The sequence below is a fragment of the Ceratotherium simum genome, chromosome X (genome assembly GCF_057802395.1).
Source record: "Ceratotherium simum simum isolate JZ-2026a chromosome X, ASM5780239v1, whole genome shotgun sequence".
Lineage (NCBI taxonomy): Eukaryota > Metazoa > Chordata > Mammalia > Perissodactyla > Rhinocerotidae > Ceratotherium > Ceratotherium simum.
Window position 1 is genome coordinate 20,935,743 of NC_141940.1, and position 19,953 is coordinate 20,955,695.

The 19,953-nt window shown below is 39.4% G+C and overlaps 1 protein-coding gene across 6 annotated transcripts in view; it reads left to right on the top strand.

Moving 5' to 3' along the window:
* The window catches only part of ENOX2 (ecto-NOX disulfide-thiol exchanger 2), a 255,383-nt gene that overhangs the window by 202,756 nt on the left and 32,674 nt on the right, over positions 1-19,953 (top strand). For all 6 annotated transcript variants that reach the window (XM_014792792.2, XM_087426954.1, XM_014792787.2 and 3 more), the window contains 4 exons: positions 8,307-8,513; positions 14,479-14,712; positions 17,218-17,430; positions 19,199-19,305. In XM_014792792.2, the coding sequence (XP_014648278.1) occupies positions 8,307-8,513; positions 14,479-14,712; positions 17,218-17,430; positions 19,199-19,305 (761 nt within the window). The remainder of the gene's footprint in view (positions 1-8,306; positions 8,514-14,478; positions 14,713-17,217; positions 17,431-19,198; positions 19,306-19,953) is intronic.

The following is a 19,953-nucleotide window of genomic DNA, read 5'->3' on the forward strand; positions in this document are numbered from 1 at the left end:
TGGATTTGTGTTTAGTGCCTAGGTGGATGAGCAGCACTGTTGTACCCTTGTCTCTTACTCTTAGTGCCACTGTCCCTACAAATGTGCAATGGACTTTTTGCTCTTTATTCCAGTGTATTGCTTTTGGATTAGAGAAAGATGTGCATCCCTGATACTATCTTTTTTCACTTCAAAAGCCATGAATTGAGACATTGCCAGTGTTAAAACCTGCTTATGTAAAGGTAGAATCCTGCTGGCTTAATCATTTATTTATCACATAATCAGTGTGTACTAGGCTTTCATTGATTCAATCAAGTCTAACCTAACAGAATGGCTTATAAACTGTAATGTCTAGGTTCGGCGCAAGAGATGACTTTACAGTATGTTCCGTTTCTGAATTTCCAATAATAGCACACAGATACCTTGTATATAACACATAGATCATATTATTGAGCAGTCTTGAAATGAATGTAGAAATATATGGCTTAAAGAGGCTCTAACTTTTGATAGTCTCTAGTAAAAGAAACAGACAGACATCCCTCAAATACATTTATCTTTCCACACCTACAGCCATGCTTTCTCAGTTCTGAGTTGGAAGGGCCACAGAGGGAGAGGGAAGTATTTTACCTTCACGGCTCAATACTTTAGTTCTTCATCTTTGTGTTAAGAATGCTGACTGGGTAGTTAGTGCCAGTAAAGTGGTGGCTTCTGGGAAGGAACCTGGCTTTGGAATTGAATTAAAAAAAATAGCACTCCTGACACAGCTTAAAGTAAACTGGTCTTCAATTTTCTTTTTAGAAGTTGAATTTTGTTAAAAGGGGGCTCAGGTTAACCGGGTGGGGAAAACACTAACGGAGAAGCCTCCCTTAGTTCTCTGCTAAACGCATGGCAAAAGTGCCATTTTTGTTTACAGCCCCGAGACTTTGTGAAGATGAGATGGGAAGAGCAGGAATTTGGTCTGACTGAATCCCTTATCTTCTCCGGAGCCACCAACCCTGTCTGATAAGGCCTTGATTATAAACTCCAGTCCTTACTCTTACCTGTCTCTAGTATATTCTCTTGTACTCAGTGGCCTCTCAGCATTAAGGTCCTATGATTTAGGGCCTCTCACAGTCTCTTTATGTACCCCTCCAGTCTGCTTCTGTCTTGTTGCTTCATTAGGAAGTATCTTTACTATCAATTCCTTCCCCTCTCTCCCACCTGACACTTCATCCAGGAGCTTGTCACATATACAGAACCCTAAAAGTGCTGGGGCTCCCATTGCCCACAAGTTCAGAGTCCAACTCCTAACTTCAAAAGCCTTTCACTGGTCTGCCTCATGTGACTGTCTTCAATCCATCATTTCTACTTGCCACTTACCCACCCTTTAGTCAAGTTCAACTGCTTCCTGATCTCACACTCCTTTCCAGCCCAACTCCAAGCCAACCCACTCCTGGAACACTTCCACGTGGAAGGTACTGAAATTAAAACAGTAGTTAATCATCACTGTAATGCACTTCCACTTAAATACTGGGTGCTAAATCCGATGGATACTTTTTAGTCCTTAAATTACTTTATTTCTGTACTATATATATTTAGTACTAGTGACCCCTTCATCCTTCTTGAAATATTAGGTCAGTTGAAGGTGTAAGAATGACTGAGACTACCAGAGAGATTATGTAGATCAAGAAGACAAGACGACCAATCAGAGCGCCCTGAGGGATTCCAACATTTCAAAATTTAAAAAAGAAAGAGGAGTTTGCATTTCTGTACACCCCTTAGCAGCAAAAGTCCTCAAAAGGCTTAATCTTTACTAGCTGTTTCCAGTTCTTCTTCTGTTCTCTCTTAAATCTTCATTTATGCTTTTGCCCCACTCCTCTATCAAATTGTCCCTTGTTTAAGGACACTTGTGACCTTACAATACTAAATCTAGTGGTCAATTCTCAACTCTCTTCATAATTGACCTAATAGCTATAAACAACACATGATTACTCCTGACTCATTGATATACTTTCTTCACTTGGCTTTCAGGACACTACACTATTGGTTTTCCTCCACCCGCACTGGTTGCTCTTCCTCAGTCTCCTTTGCTGATAACCTTCTGTTCTCCCTGACTTCTTATCATTGGAGAGCCCCATGGCTCAGTCCTTGCACCTCTTCTCTATCTATACTCATGCGTTTGATGATCTCATCTAGTCTCATGGCTGAAAAAACTATCTGTATGCCAGTGATACCCCAAATTACATTTTTAGCTCAGCTCTTGAGAACCCCCAAACTTATATCCAACTCTCTACTTGATATTTCCACTTAGATGTCAAATAGACATCTCAAACTTAATATGTTCAAAGCAAAACTCCTAATCTTTGCCCGAAGACTTATCCATTAGTACCCTTCTCCATCTCAGATAGTGGCAACTGCATCCTTTCAGTTGCTCAGGTCAAAACTTAAGGGTCGTCTTTACCTAGTTTCTTTCCCTCATACACATATTTAATCTGTTAGAAAGTTCTTTCAAGTCTACCTTAAAATATGTATCTAGAATCATGCTACTCTCATGATAACCACTGCTAGGACGCAATTTATATCCACCATGATACATTTTCTGAACTATTGCAATAGCCCTCTAGTTGATCTTCCTCTTTCACCCTTGCCCCCTACAGTCTATTCTCAAGAGAGCAGGCCGAGTGATACTTTTTAAAACCTAAGTCAGATCATGTCCCTCATCTACTCAAAAACCTTTAATGGCTCCTTATTTTACTCACAATAAAGGCCAAAGTCCGTTTAATGGCATAGAAGGTCCTTTACGATCTGCCTTCTCTTTCCCACATTGTCTCTGAATTGTCTCCTACCACTCTCCTTCCCATCACTCACTGTTGCAGTTATACTGACCTCCATGCTGTTCTGTGAACTCACCAGGCACTCTTCCATCATAAGGCCTTTGCACTGCTTCTTCCCTCTGCCTGGAATACTCTTCCCCTAAATATCTGCATGGCTAAGACACTCACCTCCTTCAAGTCTTTGCTCAAATGTCTCTTTCTTAGTGACCCTGACAACCTATTTAAAACTGCAGACCTCCCTGCCACATTCCCAGTCCTACTTACCTTCTCTATTATTTACATAACACTTACTGCCTTTTAATAAACTATGTTATTTATAGAATGTAAACCCCACTAAGGCATAGATTTTTGTCTGTTTTGTTCACTGATGTATCCCCAGCCCTTAGAAAAGTATCTGATATATAGTAGGCGTTCAATACATGCTTCTTGAGTGATGGAGGTACAGTTGGATGGATGGATGGATGGATGGATACAAAAGGAGAGGTCAGAGGTCTAGAAGGGAAAATAAGAGAGCATGGGGTAATTAGTCTACATGCTGACAACTTCCAAATGTATATTTTCAGTCCATATCTCTCTTCTGAGCTTCAAACACATATAGCCAACTGACTACTAGACTTTTCTAGGGAATCTACATCAAATGTGCAAAAAATTATAGTATAGTAGACAAACTACCAGATTAAAAGTCAAGAGAATTGTGTTCTACTCCCAGCGCTGTCACCAACTACCTGGGGATCTTGGGCTAGTCACATAACCTCCCTGAGCCTCAGTTTCCTTGTCTGTAAAGGGAAGATATTGGGTTAGAGATCGCCTAGATACTTCCAAGGTTTCATCCAGCTCTAAAAATATGATTCTTGACATTAAAAATGTAGATACCACAATAATTATTCACCTAGAGAAAAGCCCCTCAAAATGTTTAGGAAAAGAAAGAGCAAATTGGTAGGTGGCACATAGATCTCTATACCTTCAGTAGAGCAGGCAGTATGGTATAATGGTTAAGTGCTTGAGCCCTGAAGTGACACAGGCCTGGTTTCATATCCCAGATCTCCACCACTAAATAGCCATAAGATCTTGGGTAAGTAACTTAACCTCTCTGATAGAGACTAGGCAAAATCAGTTCTGGTCCAAAAATTCAATGGATCAAACTAGACTGGAGCTGACTGTGCACAGTCTCCTAAAGATAAATGATGAGTGAGTACCACATTGTCCTAGAAGCAACATCCTCTGATTCCCAGGAGTCAGAGATATGGCAAAAGAAAGCTCTCTGGAACACAATTACTTTTTTTCACAGGGAGGCTATCAGAGATTTACTGCAATCCCGATTGCAATTCTCAGTTGGTGGTATAAGAAGAGAACAGCACCATCTATCTCTCCAGAGAAGTCAATTTTGCCAGGATTATTCACTTCACCTGATAGACCTTCTGTATGGAGAGGTTACATTTTGAGTCTACTGTGAAATAACAGTAAGCATGGAATAAATGGTGGAATATCATCTGCTATCTGTGTCCAGGCACAGGGGAAAGCACCCAGGAGCCAGAAAAAGACCAACTTTTTCATTTTACTCTCTCAAAACAGGCCAACCTCATTTTGGCTCGTAGGGCTGGTTTCTATAAAGAAAATTAGAGAAAGTGGGTAAATTGAAAATTAATAAAGATTCGCCAGCCTTCTGATTATTTCCAGTCAGTTGGGATTACATTAAAAGATGTCTGACCCCTGCTGATTGTCTAGGGGGCCTTCAATCTTAGACTCTAGTAAAATCAACTCAAAGACTTTGCAGTGTGTAAATTTGGCAAACCAGTTTAATGATCTGTGATGCTCCTTTGAAAAGAAGCAAGATGCAAGTGGTTTATAGGTCCTCTATGCTGCTCCCTGCCTTACTTCTCAAATATCAGCAGTGACTCTGATCTTAATGCTGATTGCCCCAACACAGCTCTCCGGAGTGGGTGTTTAGTTGTAATTAGAATTGCTAGAAGCTCCTCCTTTTCCATTACCAGAGATTAGAGTTCTTTATACTCCCAGTTATCTTGAATCATTTTACGTGGAAGTTTTCTCCTCCATCGAGAGTGGTGATTGGAGTGTTACAGGAGTTTAGCACTTTACCTGATTAATAGGTGGACTTTGAATTTGAATATGGAGTTATGTTGCTATGCCCAGATCACTGTATTTCAGTGGGATTAGAAAATCAGGCCCAGACAATAAAGTGCTTTGAGCTGTTAATTAAAGAACAAGTACTATCCATTAAGGAAGATAGTACAGCCCATTGCCTTGCTTGGTGGCATACACCTAAATCTCAGCAAATGCTATAAAAGAGGCTTTCTACATTTACCCAAGGAAAATAAATAAATCCTCAGCATTCTTGACATTACTCTTAGTGGCTTTTATGTGCCTTTACTTAGCAGACAGTCACCACAGAATAATCACAGCATCTAAATAGGGTGATGACTTCATCACAGAATTTTTAAATCCCACAAAGGTAGTCAAGGGAAAGAGCCTTTGTATTTTCAGTATTACATGTAACTGCTGCAGTAACCAGACATTCCTTCAAGTTTCTAAATGAATCTAAAGGTAGACCTAACTAAGCAAACTCAAATAACATAAAAAGGTGATTATTTGCTTCACAATAAGATTCTGTACTATTGAATTCCTTTAAATAGTAAATTTCAGAAGGATTATAAAATAGGATTTTATTCAAGGGACGAATCGATAAAGAAGATGTGGTATATATACACAATGGAATACTACTCAGCCATAAGAAACGATGAAATCCAGCCATTTGTGACAACATGGATGGACATTGATGGTATTATGCAAAGTGAAATAAGTCAGAGGGAGAAGGTCAAATACCATATGATTTCCTTCATTAAGTAGTAGATAACAACCACAATAAACAAACACATAGAGACAGAGATTGGATTGGTGGTTACCAGAGGGGAAGGGGGGAGGGAGGAGGGCGAAAGGGATAATTGGGCACATGTGTGTGGTGATGGGTTGTAATTAGTATTTGGGTGGTGAACATGATGTAATCTATGCAGAAATAGAAGTATAATGATGTACACCTGAAATTTATACAATGTTGTAAACCAATGTTACTGCAATAAACAAAAAATTAAAAAAATAATAAAATAAAATAGGATTTTATTCTAAAGCCTTTGATTTGAAAACATGGCTCTAACTATATGGATGCTCTTGAAAATTCTTTACCTAGATAGTCAGTGGCCGAGTTGTTCCATGGTCGAAACCATATGTGTCTCCACAGCTGTGGAATCCTCTATCAATAAGACTAATTCCTTCCCAAACCCAGCCTTATCTAAAGATCTGGATAAAGCAAGGAGCTAGGAGTTTAGAAGTCCAGATCTTAGCTATAACTCCACTCCAGACTTGTGATAAGGCTTTAGAAAGCCCCAGATGGGTAATTAGGAAACCTAGGTTTGATAATAGTAAATAATAATAATACTATAATAACTGCTATTTATTGGGAACCTATCAAGTGCTAGGCATTGTACCACATGAAATTTAGACAGTAGACTATCAATTATCCTACAATAACCCTTGTAATGTAGAGGACAGTATCCCTATTTTACAGATGAAAAAACGAGGTTCTCAGAGATTATATAGTTTTCTCAAAGTCATACAGACAGGGAGTAATTGAGTTAAGGTTTAAATCCAAGTTTACCTGCTCCAAGCTCATGTTCCTTCTCTTTCCATCTAACTTGGTGACCTTGAATGAGTCACTCAACCTCACTCAGCTAAGGTTTTTCCTCTGTAATATGAGTTTAGACCAAGTCATTGGTTTTCAACTCTAGCTACACATTAGAGTTGCCTGAGGAGCTTTAAAAAAAATAATGCACAGGCTGCACCCCAGACTAATTAAATCAGACTCATTGAAGTGGGGCCCAGGCATTGTTCATTTGTTTGCTTGTTTGACTCCCAAGTTGATTCTAATGTGCTGCCAGAGTTGAGAATCACTGGAAGTGTGATTTCTAGAATCCTTTCCATTTCTTAAAAACTCAGAAGCATAAGTCTCAAGAGATTCTGGACCTCATTTTCCCCTTTTTGGCTAAAACTATAACCTCTCTGGTATCCATGACTAAGACATTTCAGATTCATGCTCACTAGGTTATCTTCTTTTTCCCTTTAAACTTCCCATATGGAACAAAAATCAATATAGCAAGTTCTTGAAATTACAGACATTTAAAAAATTAACAGAAACTCTGTAAGTTCCCTGAATCCCTCTACCCTTTTTATTGATTATATAGAGGAAAAGAGTGTTATGAGAACCTGATTATTCCTGAGCCACACTGATAAGATAGACAATGGTAGCAAATTGAGGACTCTAGAGATGCTGATACCCAAGGAAGCTCCGAAATCATCTGCTTGCCAACTTGGATAGGAGTCAGTGGGGGCCTTGGCCTAATCTACAAGTGAGACTCATTTATTTTTGCATGTGAGCTATAATCACTGGTTGTTGAGCTCTCCAAATATGGAGCTGGGAGAATTATTGTTAAGAGCTGAATGGAAAGAACGGATTACACAAAATAAATCCTTGCAGATACAAAACCAACACTAGAAAAACCCTTGACCATCATGCTTTGTTTTGTTGGGCTATGAACTATAGGATTTTGCTTGGAAAATGCTTTCATACATATAAATAGCAACAAGGAGCTGGCAGATACAACAGGCTTTATGTATAAGATGAGTGAGTAGAAAGCATATTTTTTAAGCAGAGGAGGGATCATCTCATTAAGTAGCTTTTTAACGACTATCTAGCCAAATTTATCTCACTTTAGTTAATGATTTCCCAGTTGAGCTCACTTTCTCTGCTGTCTTGCATGCTTCCCTCTAAATGCTGCATGATTGGCTCTGGACCTCACCACTCCAGCAAGGAATTTGAGGAAGGGCTTACTGGTATCAAAAAACAAAAAACCTAAAAGGGATGGTTTGTACCCTGGCTGACTTTGTCAACCAAATCAATCTGATAGCTATAAATATTTTTGAGCTATAAATATTTTTGTAAGTGTTCACCCCATCATTGTCAAATTAATCCTGAAACAGTTTTTTCAGCAAGCATGAACAGAGAAAATATAGAAACTACAGACTAAATGAAACAAACCGTTCTCTCAGGGACCCTGGTTCTGAGAATTCCTGAAAGTAAGAGTTTAAACTGAGTGGGATTTCCCCCCACTGTCTTCTTAATAAAAATGACTGAAAATGGGCGTAGCTGGGTTGTCACAACAAAAGTAAAGAACAAAATTAAAGAACTCTGGATGGGACAGACAGACAGGTCTGAGTCTTTATCCTGTAGATATCACAGTTGCCAAATCATTGAATAAAATGATTTGCAAGTTCGTGCAACCAATTTGCTGTGGAGCAGAGGTGAGCACCTTGGAGATGACATGCTTCTGGCACTCATAGGCGAAAGTCTGATGGGGAGAGTAGGGCTACCTCTGGGACATGTTAGGTTTCTAAGAGGTCTGTCCCAAACATTTTAATTTCAAATCCTTTTTCACTTATGCTTAGATCTGCCACCTCCTGCAACCCGAGAACGACCACCAGGATGCAAAACAGTATTTGTGGGTGGCCTGCCTGAAAATGGGACAGAGCAGATCATCGTGGAAGTGTTCGAACAGTGTGGAGAGATCATTGCTATTCGCAAGAGCAAAAAGAACTTTTGTCACATTCGCTTTGCAGAGGAGTACATGGTAGACAAAGCCCTGTATCTTTCTGGTAGGTGTTTAGTCATGAGGACTGTGCCCACCAGGCACAATGCAGAGATTGGGAATCAGTGTATTTGCATCTGTGGCAGCTAAAGTTTAGACCTAATGATACCCCTTCTTGCCTTCAGAGATGGAAAATGCATGTTACAACCCAACGTTTTCCTTTAAAGTTCTTCAGTAGTTCCCACTTGCCTATGGGATAACTCCAAAACTCCTTACTTGTAGCCTCTAAAGGCCTTGATTGGCTGTTTTACCTCTCACCGTCATCTCCCAGTCCTTCCCTCACACACCATGTGCTAACCACACTAAACTAATTCCAGTTCCCAGAATGTGCTGTGGTGTTTTATGCCTTTTCCTCTGACTAGAATTACTGTTTCCACCCCCACCCACCATACACATATCTTCACACCCTAAAACTCCAGCTCAAGTGTAACCTCTTCTGGAAAGCTTTCTCTGACTTCTCACCCCACTCTGCCCCAGGCTGGTTTGGGCATCCCTTCCTCAGTGCTTCCACAGTACCCAGTGCTTCCTCCTAAGATGACACCTATAACACTATGCTAGAACTGTCTCTTTACACATCTGTCTTCCCCACCCAAGTGTGAATTCCTTAGGGGAAGGGTCTATGTCTTACTTAACTTTGAAACCCCAGCATCTAGCACATTACCTGGCACAAAAGTAGACGCTCAAAAATAGCTATGGAAGTCAGTTAGATGTCAAATATTTCTTGACTGCTAGGCAGAATGCTAGGTTTCTGAGGATATAGCAAAGACCAAGACAGACAAACTTCCTGCCATCAGGGATATATTCTGAACATGGCAAAATATGATATATATGTAAATAAATAAATTAATATCAGGTACCTATAAGTGCTATGAAGAAGATAAAAAGGCTTATGTACCTGGGGTTGTTAGGAAAGCAAGTCTTCTCTGACATTTGAATTGAGATCTGAACAATATGAAAAGGATTACCATGTGAACATCTGGAGAAGAGCATTCCAAAAAAAGGAAGAACAAATCAAAGGCCCTGAGATGAAAATGGACTTGGCATGTTCAAGCAGAAGAAAGAAGGTTAGCATAACTGGAGCATAGTAAATGAGAGAGAGAGAGGCAGGTGAAGGGAAATGAAGTCTGAGAGGTAAGCAATGCCAAATCATGTTGGGCCTTATAATCTATAGTAATGAGTTTATTATTCTGGATGCAATGAGAAGCCACTGGAGGATTTTAAGGAGCAGAGTGACATCATCTGATATACATTCCAGAAATAACACTTCTGGGTAAAGGATGGACTGAGGGGCGTGGGCAAGGGTGTTGAATGGAAGATATATTAGCCAACTGTAGCATTAGTCTAATCCAGAATTGATAGTGGCTTATATACTACAGTAGTTGGAGTGGAGATAGTAAGAACTACTTTGCATAAAGTCTCTTGTTCATGGTAGAAGTTCAGATTTTGGGATACTGAGGCAAGGAATTATAATTGGAATGATTTCTATTAAATATTATAAAATGAAGTCCTTTATGTTTTGGGGTGGTTTCAAGATAAAGTTTCATGGCTAATCGTTTGCTCATTTTGAATTGGTATTGTTCTTTATGGGGCAGTGGGCAAATAAGCCTGAAGGCAGAAGATGCAACTGGAAAGGGCATCGAACAATTAACTACTTCCTTGCCTAAGAGTAATGGTTTGGAAGAATTGGGTCCAAGTGCTAGGCATTTTGTGGTGGCAGAATCTTCAATCAGGTAACAGGTGCTTGTTGGACATCTCCTTTCTGTAAATTATTGTGCTAGATATTGCGCAGAGTAGAAAATGAGTAAAACCCAGTTCTTTCCCTTAATAAACTTAGGGTTAGTGTGCAGTCATACATTCATTTAATAAAGAAACATTCAGCATCAGGCATTGCTCAAGACACTGATAAGACACTCTCAGTGTTAACAATAATAAGAGATAGACAGTTATGAGTGCTGTAGGAGAACTATGAATAGTGTTATGGAAGTTCAGAGGAAAGAGAGAAAGAAGAGAAAATTTCTGACTCCTGACTGGGGTATCAAGGAAGGTAACATTTGGACCAAGTCTGACACAAAGAAAGCATTTGAATGTGAACAATAGGGAATAGATACAGCATGAGCAAAAGTACAAAGGTGGTAAGTTTTGATGAACCTTCAAGGGAACAATGTGTAGTGGTTTTGTGTGCTGAGCAGACATGAAAGGAGGAGGGAAAATATCAGCTGTTAGCACACTTTGAAATGCTTAACAGTTGGGTGTTTACTCCTCAGGTAATAGGGAATTGTTGAAGAGATTTTTTAACAGGAAAGATGATTGTTTATGAAAGATTAATTTGACAGCTCTGTATAAAAATGTATTAGAGGAGAGAAGAAAAAAGAGGAGAGGAGGTCGGTTAGACGCCTGTTGCAATAGGCCAGAGAAAAGGTCTTGAGGGTTTGAAAAAGTAGGCTGGTAACATGGGGAAGGAGAGGAGGAGACAGATGTTGAATACTCTTATTACATTTGCTAAGTGCTGTAAAATATAACTACTGAAGATTCGACAGCACTTAGCAATGATAACAGAGCATTCCACAATAGACTATTTTAATAAGAACTTAAAGATCTTGAAAAGCCCTGAACAGTTGTACATAAAAGATGACATACTGCTCAGGAGGCATCCATCCAATCGTCATTGAAATCAGCTCTCTGGTAACAGCCACCTCCTGGAAACATTCTCAGGGCTGCCAAAGGAAAGAGGATTGCAATCAGTGATCTGAAAACAGCTAAATTTTGCCCTTTAAATTTGAACCTGCTCCATGAAAGTTCACAAATGCTAGAAACCTCCTGAACTGGATGGCTCTTCTCCCACATTGTAAAAGAAAGAGGTTAAAACAAACAAAAGTCCCTTAGAAAAGGGGCTAGAAACATAGAAATAATCATTTTGTTCTATTGGAGTTTGAGCACCTTTGGGAGCTGGCGTTGTGCACAGCACACCACCCTCATAACATCACAGTGTCTTTCGTGTGTTTACACAAAGCTTTCATATCGTCCTCTCATTTGATCCTCTCCATGATCCTGGGAGAATAGACAAGGTAATCATTAATAGCCATGTTTGTCTGATGGCTCAGGTAATCAAATAAGATTAATGGGTGTGAAAATGCATTGTAAACTGTAAAGCGCTCTAGTAAAGTTTGCTTATGAAATGTATTTATTCTTCCTCTTTCTGAAAAAAATGTGTGGCAATTTTAGTGTTACTGGGCATTATTCTTTATAACAGCTTTATTGAGGAATAATAATTGACATACAGTAAACTTCACATACTTTAAAAATACAATTTGATATTATTGACATATACATACATCTGTGAAACCATCACTACAATCAAAATAATGAATATGTCCACCTCCCCTAAAAGATTCCTTCATGTCCCTTTTGTAATCCCTTTATCCTACCCCTCCCCACTTTCCTCTCCAGGCATCCACTGATCCATTTTCTGTCAGATTAGTGTGCATTTTTCTGGAGTTTCATATAAATGGAATCATATATTATGTATGGTGTTCCTTCCTTTGTGTAGATCCAGATTTCCATTTGGTATAATTTTCCCTGTGCTTGAATTTCCTTTAATTTGTCATGAAACTCTGCTCCTGATGAATTCTTTCAGCATTCGTATGTGTCAGAAAGAATTTATTCCACTTTTCTTTTTGAAAGATATGTTCTCTGGGTATAGAATTCTAGGTTGACAGTTTTTTTGCTCTCAGATGTTGCTTCACTATCGTCCTGCTTGCATTGTTTCCAACAAGAAATATGATATTGTCCTTATCTTTTTGTTTCTCTGTACATAATGGATCTTTTGTATATGGCAGCTTTTAAGATATTCTCTCTATTGCTAGTGTTGAGCAATTTGATTATGGTGTGCCTTGGTGTAATTTCCTTCATGTTTCTTGTGCTTGAGCTTCATTGAAATTCTTAGATTTTTGAGTTTTCATCAAATTTGGAAATTTTTCTGCCTTATTTCTTCAAATATTTTTTCTATTCCCCCTCCTCTCTCCAATCAGGGCTCCAATTAGGCATACATTAGGCCCCTTGAAGTTGTCCCACAGCTCACTGGTACTCTGTTTATTTTTTTTTCTCAGTCTTTTTTCCCTCTGTATTTCATTTTGAATAGTTTCTATTGCTATGTCTTCATGTTCATTAATCTTTTTTTCTGTAATGTCTAATTTGCCATTGGTCCTTTCTAGTAATTTTTTTTCAACTCAGGCATTATAGTTTAAACCTCTAGAAGTTTGATTTTGGTTCGCCTTTTATGCCTTTTGTATTTCTACTTAGTATTTTCAATCATTTCTCTAGCTTCTTAAGCATATGAAATCCAATTATAATACTTGTTTTATGTCCTTATCTATTAATCATATTGTCTGTATCACTCCTGGGTCTGTTATGCTTGATCGCATTTTTATTTTTTATTTTTATTATGATTTTCTGCTTCTTAGCATATTGGGTAATTTTTTATTAGATATCAGACATTGTGAATTTTACTTTATTGAGTGCCAGATATTTTTCATTCCTATAAATATTCTTGAGCTTTGTTCTGGGATGCAGTTAGGTAACTTGGAAAAATTTGATCCTTTCAGGTCTTCTTTTTAAAGCTTTGTTCAGCAGAACCAGAGCAGAGTGTAGCCTGGGGCTAATTTTTCACTACCAACTAAGGCAAAACCATTCTTATTATTCTACCTAGTACTCTGTGAATTAGTTTTTCTGCTCTGGCTTATGGGAAAAGGAACTATTCCCAGCCCTGTGTAAGATCCAGGGATTGTTACCTCTAATGCTCAGGTAATTTCCCTATACACATGTAGACATCAGTACTCAGCTAAATAATAGTGGCAGACCCTCTTTCAGATCTCTGAAATTCTTTCTTCCTGTAGCTTTCTTCTTTCCAGTACTCTGCCATACAAACTCTGTCTGCCATAATCTCCCTGGATTCCTAGTTTAATCTCCTCAACTCAGGGAGATCACCATGCTTTGCCTGAGTTCCCCTTCCTGTGTTGAGGCCTGGAAACTCTCTCCAGGCAATAATCTGGGGAAATCATAGGGATCACTTCATTTGATTCTTGTCTCTCACTGGTCTCTGTCTTCATTGCCCAATGTCCAATGTCTTAAAGCCATTGTTTCATATATTTTGTCCATATTTTTAGTTGTTTCAGGCAGGAGTTACTCTGCAAGCTTGTGCTGAGAATGAAATGACATAAATGTATATAAAAGCAGGCAGCTCAGCTTCTGAAACTTAAAAAATATTAATAAAATCTTAAATGTTTTTTTTTCCATTTTTCGTTGAGAGACTTAACTTGAGTAGTATAGCTGGCACAAAACATAGAGGTGTGGACTTGAATCCTGGTTTTCTGAATCCTAGTCCTATACCACTATATTACAAGCACACAATCTCTTTGTTTAAGGATCCCAAATTATATGTCGCCTGGATCACATAACAGTCCCCATCATATCTATTTTTTTTCCGAGAAAAAAATGGTTCAGAGTCTCCAAATACGTCTTGCAAGTAATTTCTGAGATTGAAATGACAAGCTGATACACTTAAATTTTATCAAAAATCTGTGTGGTGGTATGACCAATACTCTTGAAGTTATCCAAAGACACCACAGTTTGAGGCCACCTTTTCCATTCTTCCCAGCCCATGGTGCCACATAAGGCTCATTCTCGATTACCATTAGCCACAGAGCCTCCCTCTGCCAGAGGTAAGGTGGCTGATGGAGGAATGGAACTCCTACGAACAAGACTGACCCAACCCAGAGAATAGTAAACTGTTATCAGATGAGACTATAGTCCAAGTCTTTTGATAGTTCACCTTGCTAGTAGTGGGAACAGTATTTGGTGTCATGTGGTCACTTGAAACTGCTGCAACCACGTCTGGAGCACTGAACTTGGAAAAGTACTTACAGTTGCTCACTGGGCTGCTCTTGTACTCCTCTCTCTCTTTCTTGTGCACTTAGGTTACCGCATTCGCCTGGGCTCTAGCACTGACAAGAAGGACACAGGCCGGCTCCATGTTGATTTTGCACAGGCTCGAGACGACCTGTATGAATGGGAATGCAAACAGCGTATGCTAGCAAGGGAGGAGCGCCATCGTAGAAGGATGGAAGAAGAAAGATTGCGGCCACCATCCCCACCCCCAGTGGTCCACTATTCAGATCACGAATGCAGCATTGTTGCTGAAAAACTAAAAGGTATAGAAAGCATTTGAGCTTTGTGATTAAAAGAACTCTTTTCTTTGTTGAAATTTAATAAATATATTTGTATTGTTGGCAGTTATCCTTTCAATTTCCCACTAACAAATTCTAAGCATTTCTTGTGTTGGAACCTTGCATATAGAGAGCTGTACCTAGTAACTCAAGAACCAGAAAATTTGTTCCTCCACCTGTGTTTCTGCTCCTTTACTGTCTCAAAGGATGGCATTTTTCTCTCCACACATTAGGTGACTAGGAAGAAGCAAGTTTTTCCCACTTTTCCACATCAGAGAATTTTAGCTGTGATCCATGTCTTGGGACCTGTAAGCACCCCCCTTTCATCATGGATAACAAGTTAGTTTCGAATTCTAAATCAAAATAAGTAAGAATGATAGAACTTTATGTGACCCTGGAAAGCTCTGGCAAAATCCCCATTTTACAGATGAGAAAATGGAGGCTCAGAGAGTAGTCACAGTGTACATTCTTCTTAGATTACTCAAAGACTTAGCTACCACCAACTAAAAGAGGACTCGTTTAATCACTTAAAATGGCCAACTTATTTCACACAGTGATTATGGAGACTTCTAGACATTGCTAAATCAGACTGCTTTCCCTTTGGTTTTGATTCATGTTCCCCTTGCTTGACTCTCAGAACCATTCTGCTAATTTAACATTAATTAGTCTCCTGGTCTGCCTGGTCTCCTGTGTTAGTAGCTCAAATCCAGTCTTTTTCATTCTCTGAGTATGGTTGATTTTATTGGATGAATGCTGATGTCCCGTTGATCTTATTGATGTCACCAAGCCAGCTCTAACGGTATGAATTTGACCTGCTCCGTGGGCTCTAGGCTCAGCAAGATGCTGCTAATTCCACTTTCCAAATAGGTCTCATTCACCATACTTGTTTGTACCATATAGCCTAAGGGATTCACACATTTAAGAAATCCTTTGTTTGGATTGGTTTTGTCTTCCTGTAAAAGAAAAGCAGAAAACATAGAGTCTGGAATAGATACACAGAAATAATAGTACATTTTGAAAAGCTGGAAAGGCTGAAAGCATTAGTAAGATGCCAGGTCCAAGACTTACCTGTTCACATGACACCAAACAAGTCAGTTTGAATTTTTTTTTAAAAAATGAATTTGCTGGCTGTGTGGACCTCAAGCAAAAAGTGAGCATCAATTTAAAGACTGTATGCAAGTAATGAAATGAAAAGCTGCTATAAAAGTGAGGCTGACCTCTCATTATATGTCTACACTAAAAAAAGGCAAGAGGCAAGAAGTTCAAATTGCAGTGAGAGATATTTCCACTGGGCATAAGGGTTTCTGGCCAGAGAGGGATGTGGAGCCCTAGAAGGGGCCTTCAATAGGGTGTTAATGGACTCTCTCTCATAAGTCTTTAACAGCAGAATATATAAGCGGCTACCTCACGAAGCTGGACTAGAAGCCTTGGAAGAACTGTGCTACTATTTTAACATCAGAGAATAACTCCTAACTAGCTGCAGGAACCTACTTGGAGGGTTCCTCAGGCAAGAGAAACAGGATGTGGAGAAATGTAGAAATACAATGAATTACTTGAAAACAGATCGTGACTGGGACTGAGTGGAAGGCGTGGAGCTGTGGACTGAATGCTGCAGTGATGTTATAAGGGGTCAAAGATATAGGTGTTTATACCTAAAGAATTACCCATTTAGCTCTTTCTTTTTTTTTTTTTTGTGAGGAAGATCAACCCTGAGCTAACATCCATGCTGATCCTCCTCTTTTTGCTGAGGAAGACTGGCTCTGAGCTAACATCTATTGCCAATCCTCCTCCTTTTTTTATTTTCCCCAAAGCCCCAGTAGATAGTTGTATGTCATAGTTGCACATCCTTCTAGTTGCTGTATGTGGGACGCGGCCTCAGCATGGCCGGAGAAGCGGTACGTCGGTGCACGCCCGGGATCCGACCCCGGGCTGCCAGTAGTGGAGCGAGTGCACTTAACCGCTAAGCCACGGGGCCGGCCCTTAACTCTTTCTTAAGGCTCCTTCCAACACTATAATTCCATGGATCCAGGATAAAGTTATTGTCAAATTCAAGTTAAACTCAAGACTCAAGTTTACTTTTCCTTATTAAAAAATAGGATTGCAGAATTCTGAAGTTCTCTCACTGCTAATTCATAAGTTACCCATATGCACAGGCACACACAATCAGAAAGGTTAAGAAATTTGCGAGAGGTGAACTATATCAGTAAAGAAAACTTTTTTAAGGAAAGAAGAAATAATTCTCTTTCTGAAAATTCTTCATAGACTACAACCAATCTGACTACTTTTCAAGTCTTCCATTCTTTCAGTCTGTCTGTCTGTCTGCCTGCTGCCTCTGTATACACATGTGTGCATGCATGGCTCTTCATCCTCAGTAGTTTATTTAACAACCACTGCCAAAAAGGCATGGTGGCCTCCTTGCCAGCATCTTGGGAAAATAGATTGAGATTTGGTTACTTTTGATGATTCTAAAAATAAATTCTCTATTTTCAGATGATTCCAAATTCTCAGAAGCCGTGCAGACATTACTCACCTGGATTGAGCGAGGAGAGGTGAACCGTCGCAGCGCCAACAACTTCTACTCCATGATCCAGTCGGCTAACAGCCACGTCCGCCGCCTGGTGAACGAGAAAGCTGCCCATGAGAAAGACATGGAAGAAGCAAAGGAGAAGTTCAAGCAGGCCCTTTCTGGAATTCTCATTCAATGTGAGTGGAAGTCAGAGTTCTGCTGGAAGGGTGAGAGGACACTTCACTTAGTGACCACTTTCTCTACACAGGAGCCAGGCCTACAAAACCATCCTGTGTCAAGGGGCAAGGCTCCCTTCTTCACTGCCTTGTGCTCTCCTTATATTGCCAAATGCCTGAGCTCCAGTTTCATGGGATACATGTGGCACCTCCTATGTTTATTTTCTCTGGTATATCTACTTCACTCCTTAGAAACACTGACACTTAGGCCACAATCCTGTGCCTTTACTTGTGCTTGTTCTCAAAGTAAGTTACAAGCAACCCCAGGCCTCAGTGGAAAGTTCAGGATTTCATTGCTGAAGTTAGAATGTAGCATCAGCATTTGTAAGATTCTTTGCTTCAGATTTGCATCATTATTATCATGTAACATGCTTTTTAGGTACTCCATTTTAGTAATAAATGTAATTATATTTCCCAAGGGGATTGAATAAAAGCCAGATTTGCTGCTTCTACCTTTTGTTTTTAGTTTCCTTTCTTCTACATTTCATTTGCTGGATGTCACAGATGCTGGAACGGGTTGGGAAGCCACTGAAATGGCCATTTTCAAAAAGAAGTACCACTCCAAACCAATCCAAGGTCTCTTAAATGAGACAGGTCAGAAAAATTCTCAAGTAATGTTTTTGTTCACCATATTATAAAACTATGCACTCATATCTTTTGAGTAAGGAACTGTATTCACTCTAAGAATAAGGATACAGTTTTATGATTTTGCTTTTAAACAATTATGGCCCACTCTTCTCATACTTGACTTCCCATACTTGACTCATACATAATTTGGATTAAGGAGGAGTTATTTCATTTTTATTTTGAAAGTATATATGGGCATAGAATCCAGGAGGAGAAAGCACATGTTTTTAGGACTTCGGAATAAATAGAAAAAGAGAGCAGCAAGCATCATGGAAAAATAAATCCTTAAATCATTAGTATACAGGGTACAAACAGGGCTGTAAGGAAAGAAATAACACCTCTGGATTTTCTTACTGTGAACACCCAGCCAGGCAGAGGCTCTTGTCCTTCTTTTCTTTTCCCAAAAAAGTCATGTCTAAGCTTCCCTTCTCTTGAGCTGGTTAGGATAAAGCCCCAGAATATTTGTACACATTTCCCCATTTGACATTTTAAGAGACCCTGAAAAATACCTCTAGGACTGCACTTACACAGTATTCTTCCGTAAAACTTATATTTCTCCAGTCAACGAGCCTATTTAGGGAGACTTAAAATAGATTCCATCCATCTTTGGTTTTGATTTGACGCTTCTGGTTAAACATACCTCAGAATAGTAAAAGAATGGATTGTGTTGAAGTAAAGCATCCAGACTCATTTTGGAGGGCTAGTTTATGAAAGAAGCCAGTGGTCGAAAGGAGCTGGTATAGTTCGCTGCTTGCTGCCATGCTGTGCAGGGTTGGTAGTACTAAATCACATTCACCACAACTCTTGCCTCTCCTGCCTGAATGAATACAGACTGCCTATGTTAGAACTTTAGTTACAATTTCACCCCAAACCTTCTGGAGTTCCCTTTTTTCTTTCTGTATATTGATGTCTCTGCCTTGGAGTCTCCTTTAAAGTCACAGTATTCCAACACACATAGCCTTTTCCAAACACAACTACAGCCTAGTAGTGTCATAACAAGAAGATACAACAAGCCTGATGCTTCTCTTATTTCTTTTCTCCTCTCTTTTGCCATCCCTGGATGATACTCTGGCCTGATTCAACTGCTGATCTGACGCTGCAGTTGAGCAGATAGTAGCTGTGTACCATTCCGCCTCCAAACAAAAGGCATGGGACCACTTCACAAAAGCCCAGCGTAAAAACATCAGCGTTTGGTGCAAACAAGCTGAGGTTGGTAACTTTTTACTCTGGTAGCCCCTCAAGGGGACAGTTTCTTTCTTTAACAAGTTATTGATTTGGAGTTTAGTCAGAATTAAATAGTGCCAAGCTCCTATGGTCACAACAAGGCCCTAATGAAACACTAAGACATGTTCTATAGCCTGTCACTGTGTCCAGACCACCTGCTGCCAAAAGGGTAATAATGTGCACGTGTTGTCTTTAGTGCATTCTGCTGGATGTAAACTATAGTAGTAAAATGTAGCTGTCATGATTATAAGTTTACTTCTCTAAGCTAGCTAGTCCTGAATACAACAATAATTACTGACCTGTGCATCTAGTGTTAGTAATATTAGGGATGTCTTACATTTATTAGAGTGTCTTGACAGTTGAAGCTGGAAGTTTCCTGGTGTTATATTGGAGCATTGACATTTCTGAGCTTCTTTTATCAAACCCACTCAGCCATCTTTATGGGTGGCAGCTTGAAAGGTAACAGAGGGCTCTGATTTCAGATTAAGGTTGCCACACACCTCTCTGCTTATGCTCAAGTGACATTTTTAGAGTAACACTAGAATATGTCTGATGTGATTAGGTTGCTATTTTGAATCCGAGATTAAAAACCAAAATGGGAGGTTTGTTTTCACTGATCTGCCTTTGGAATGG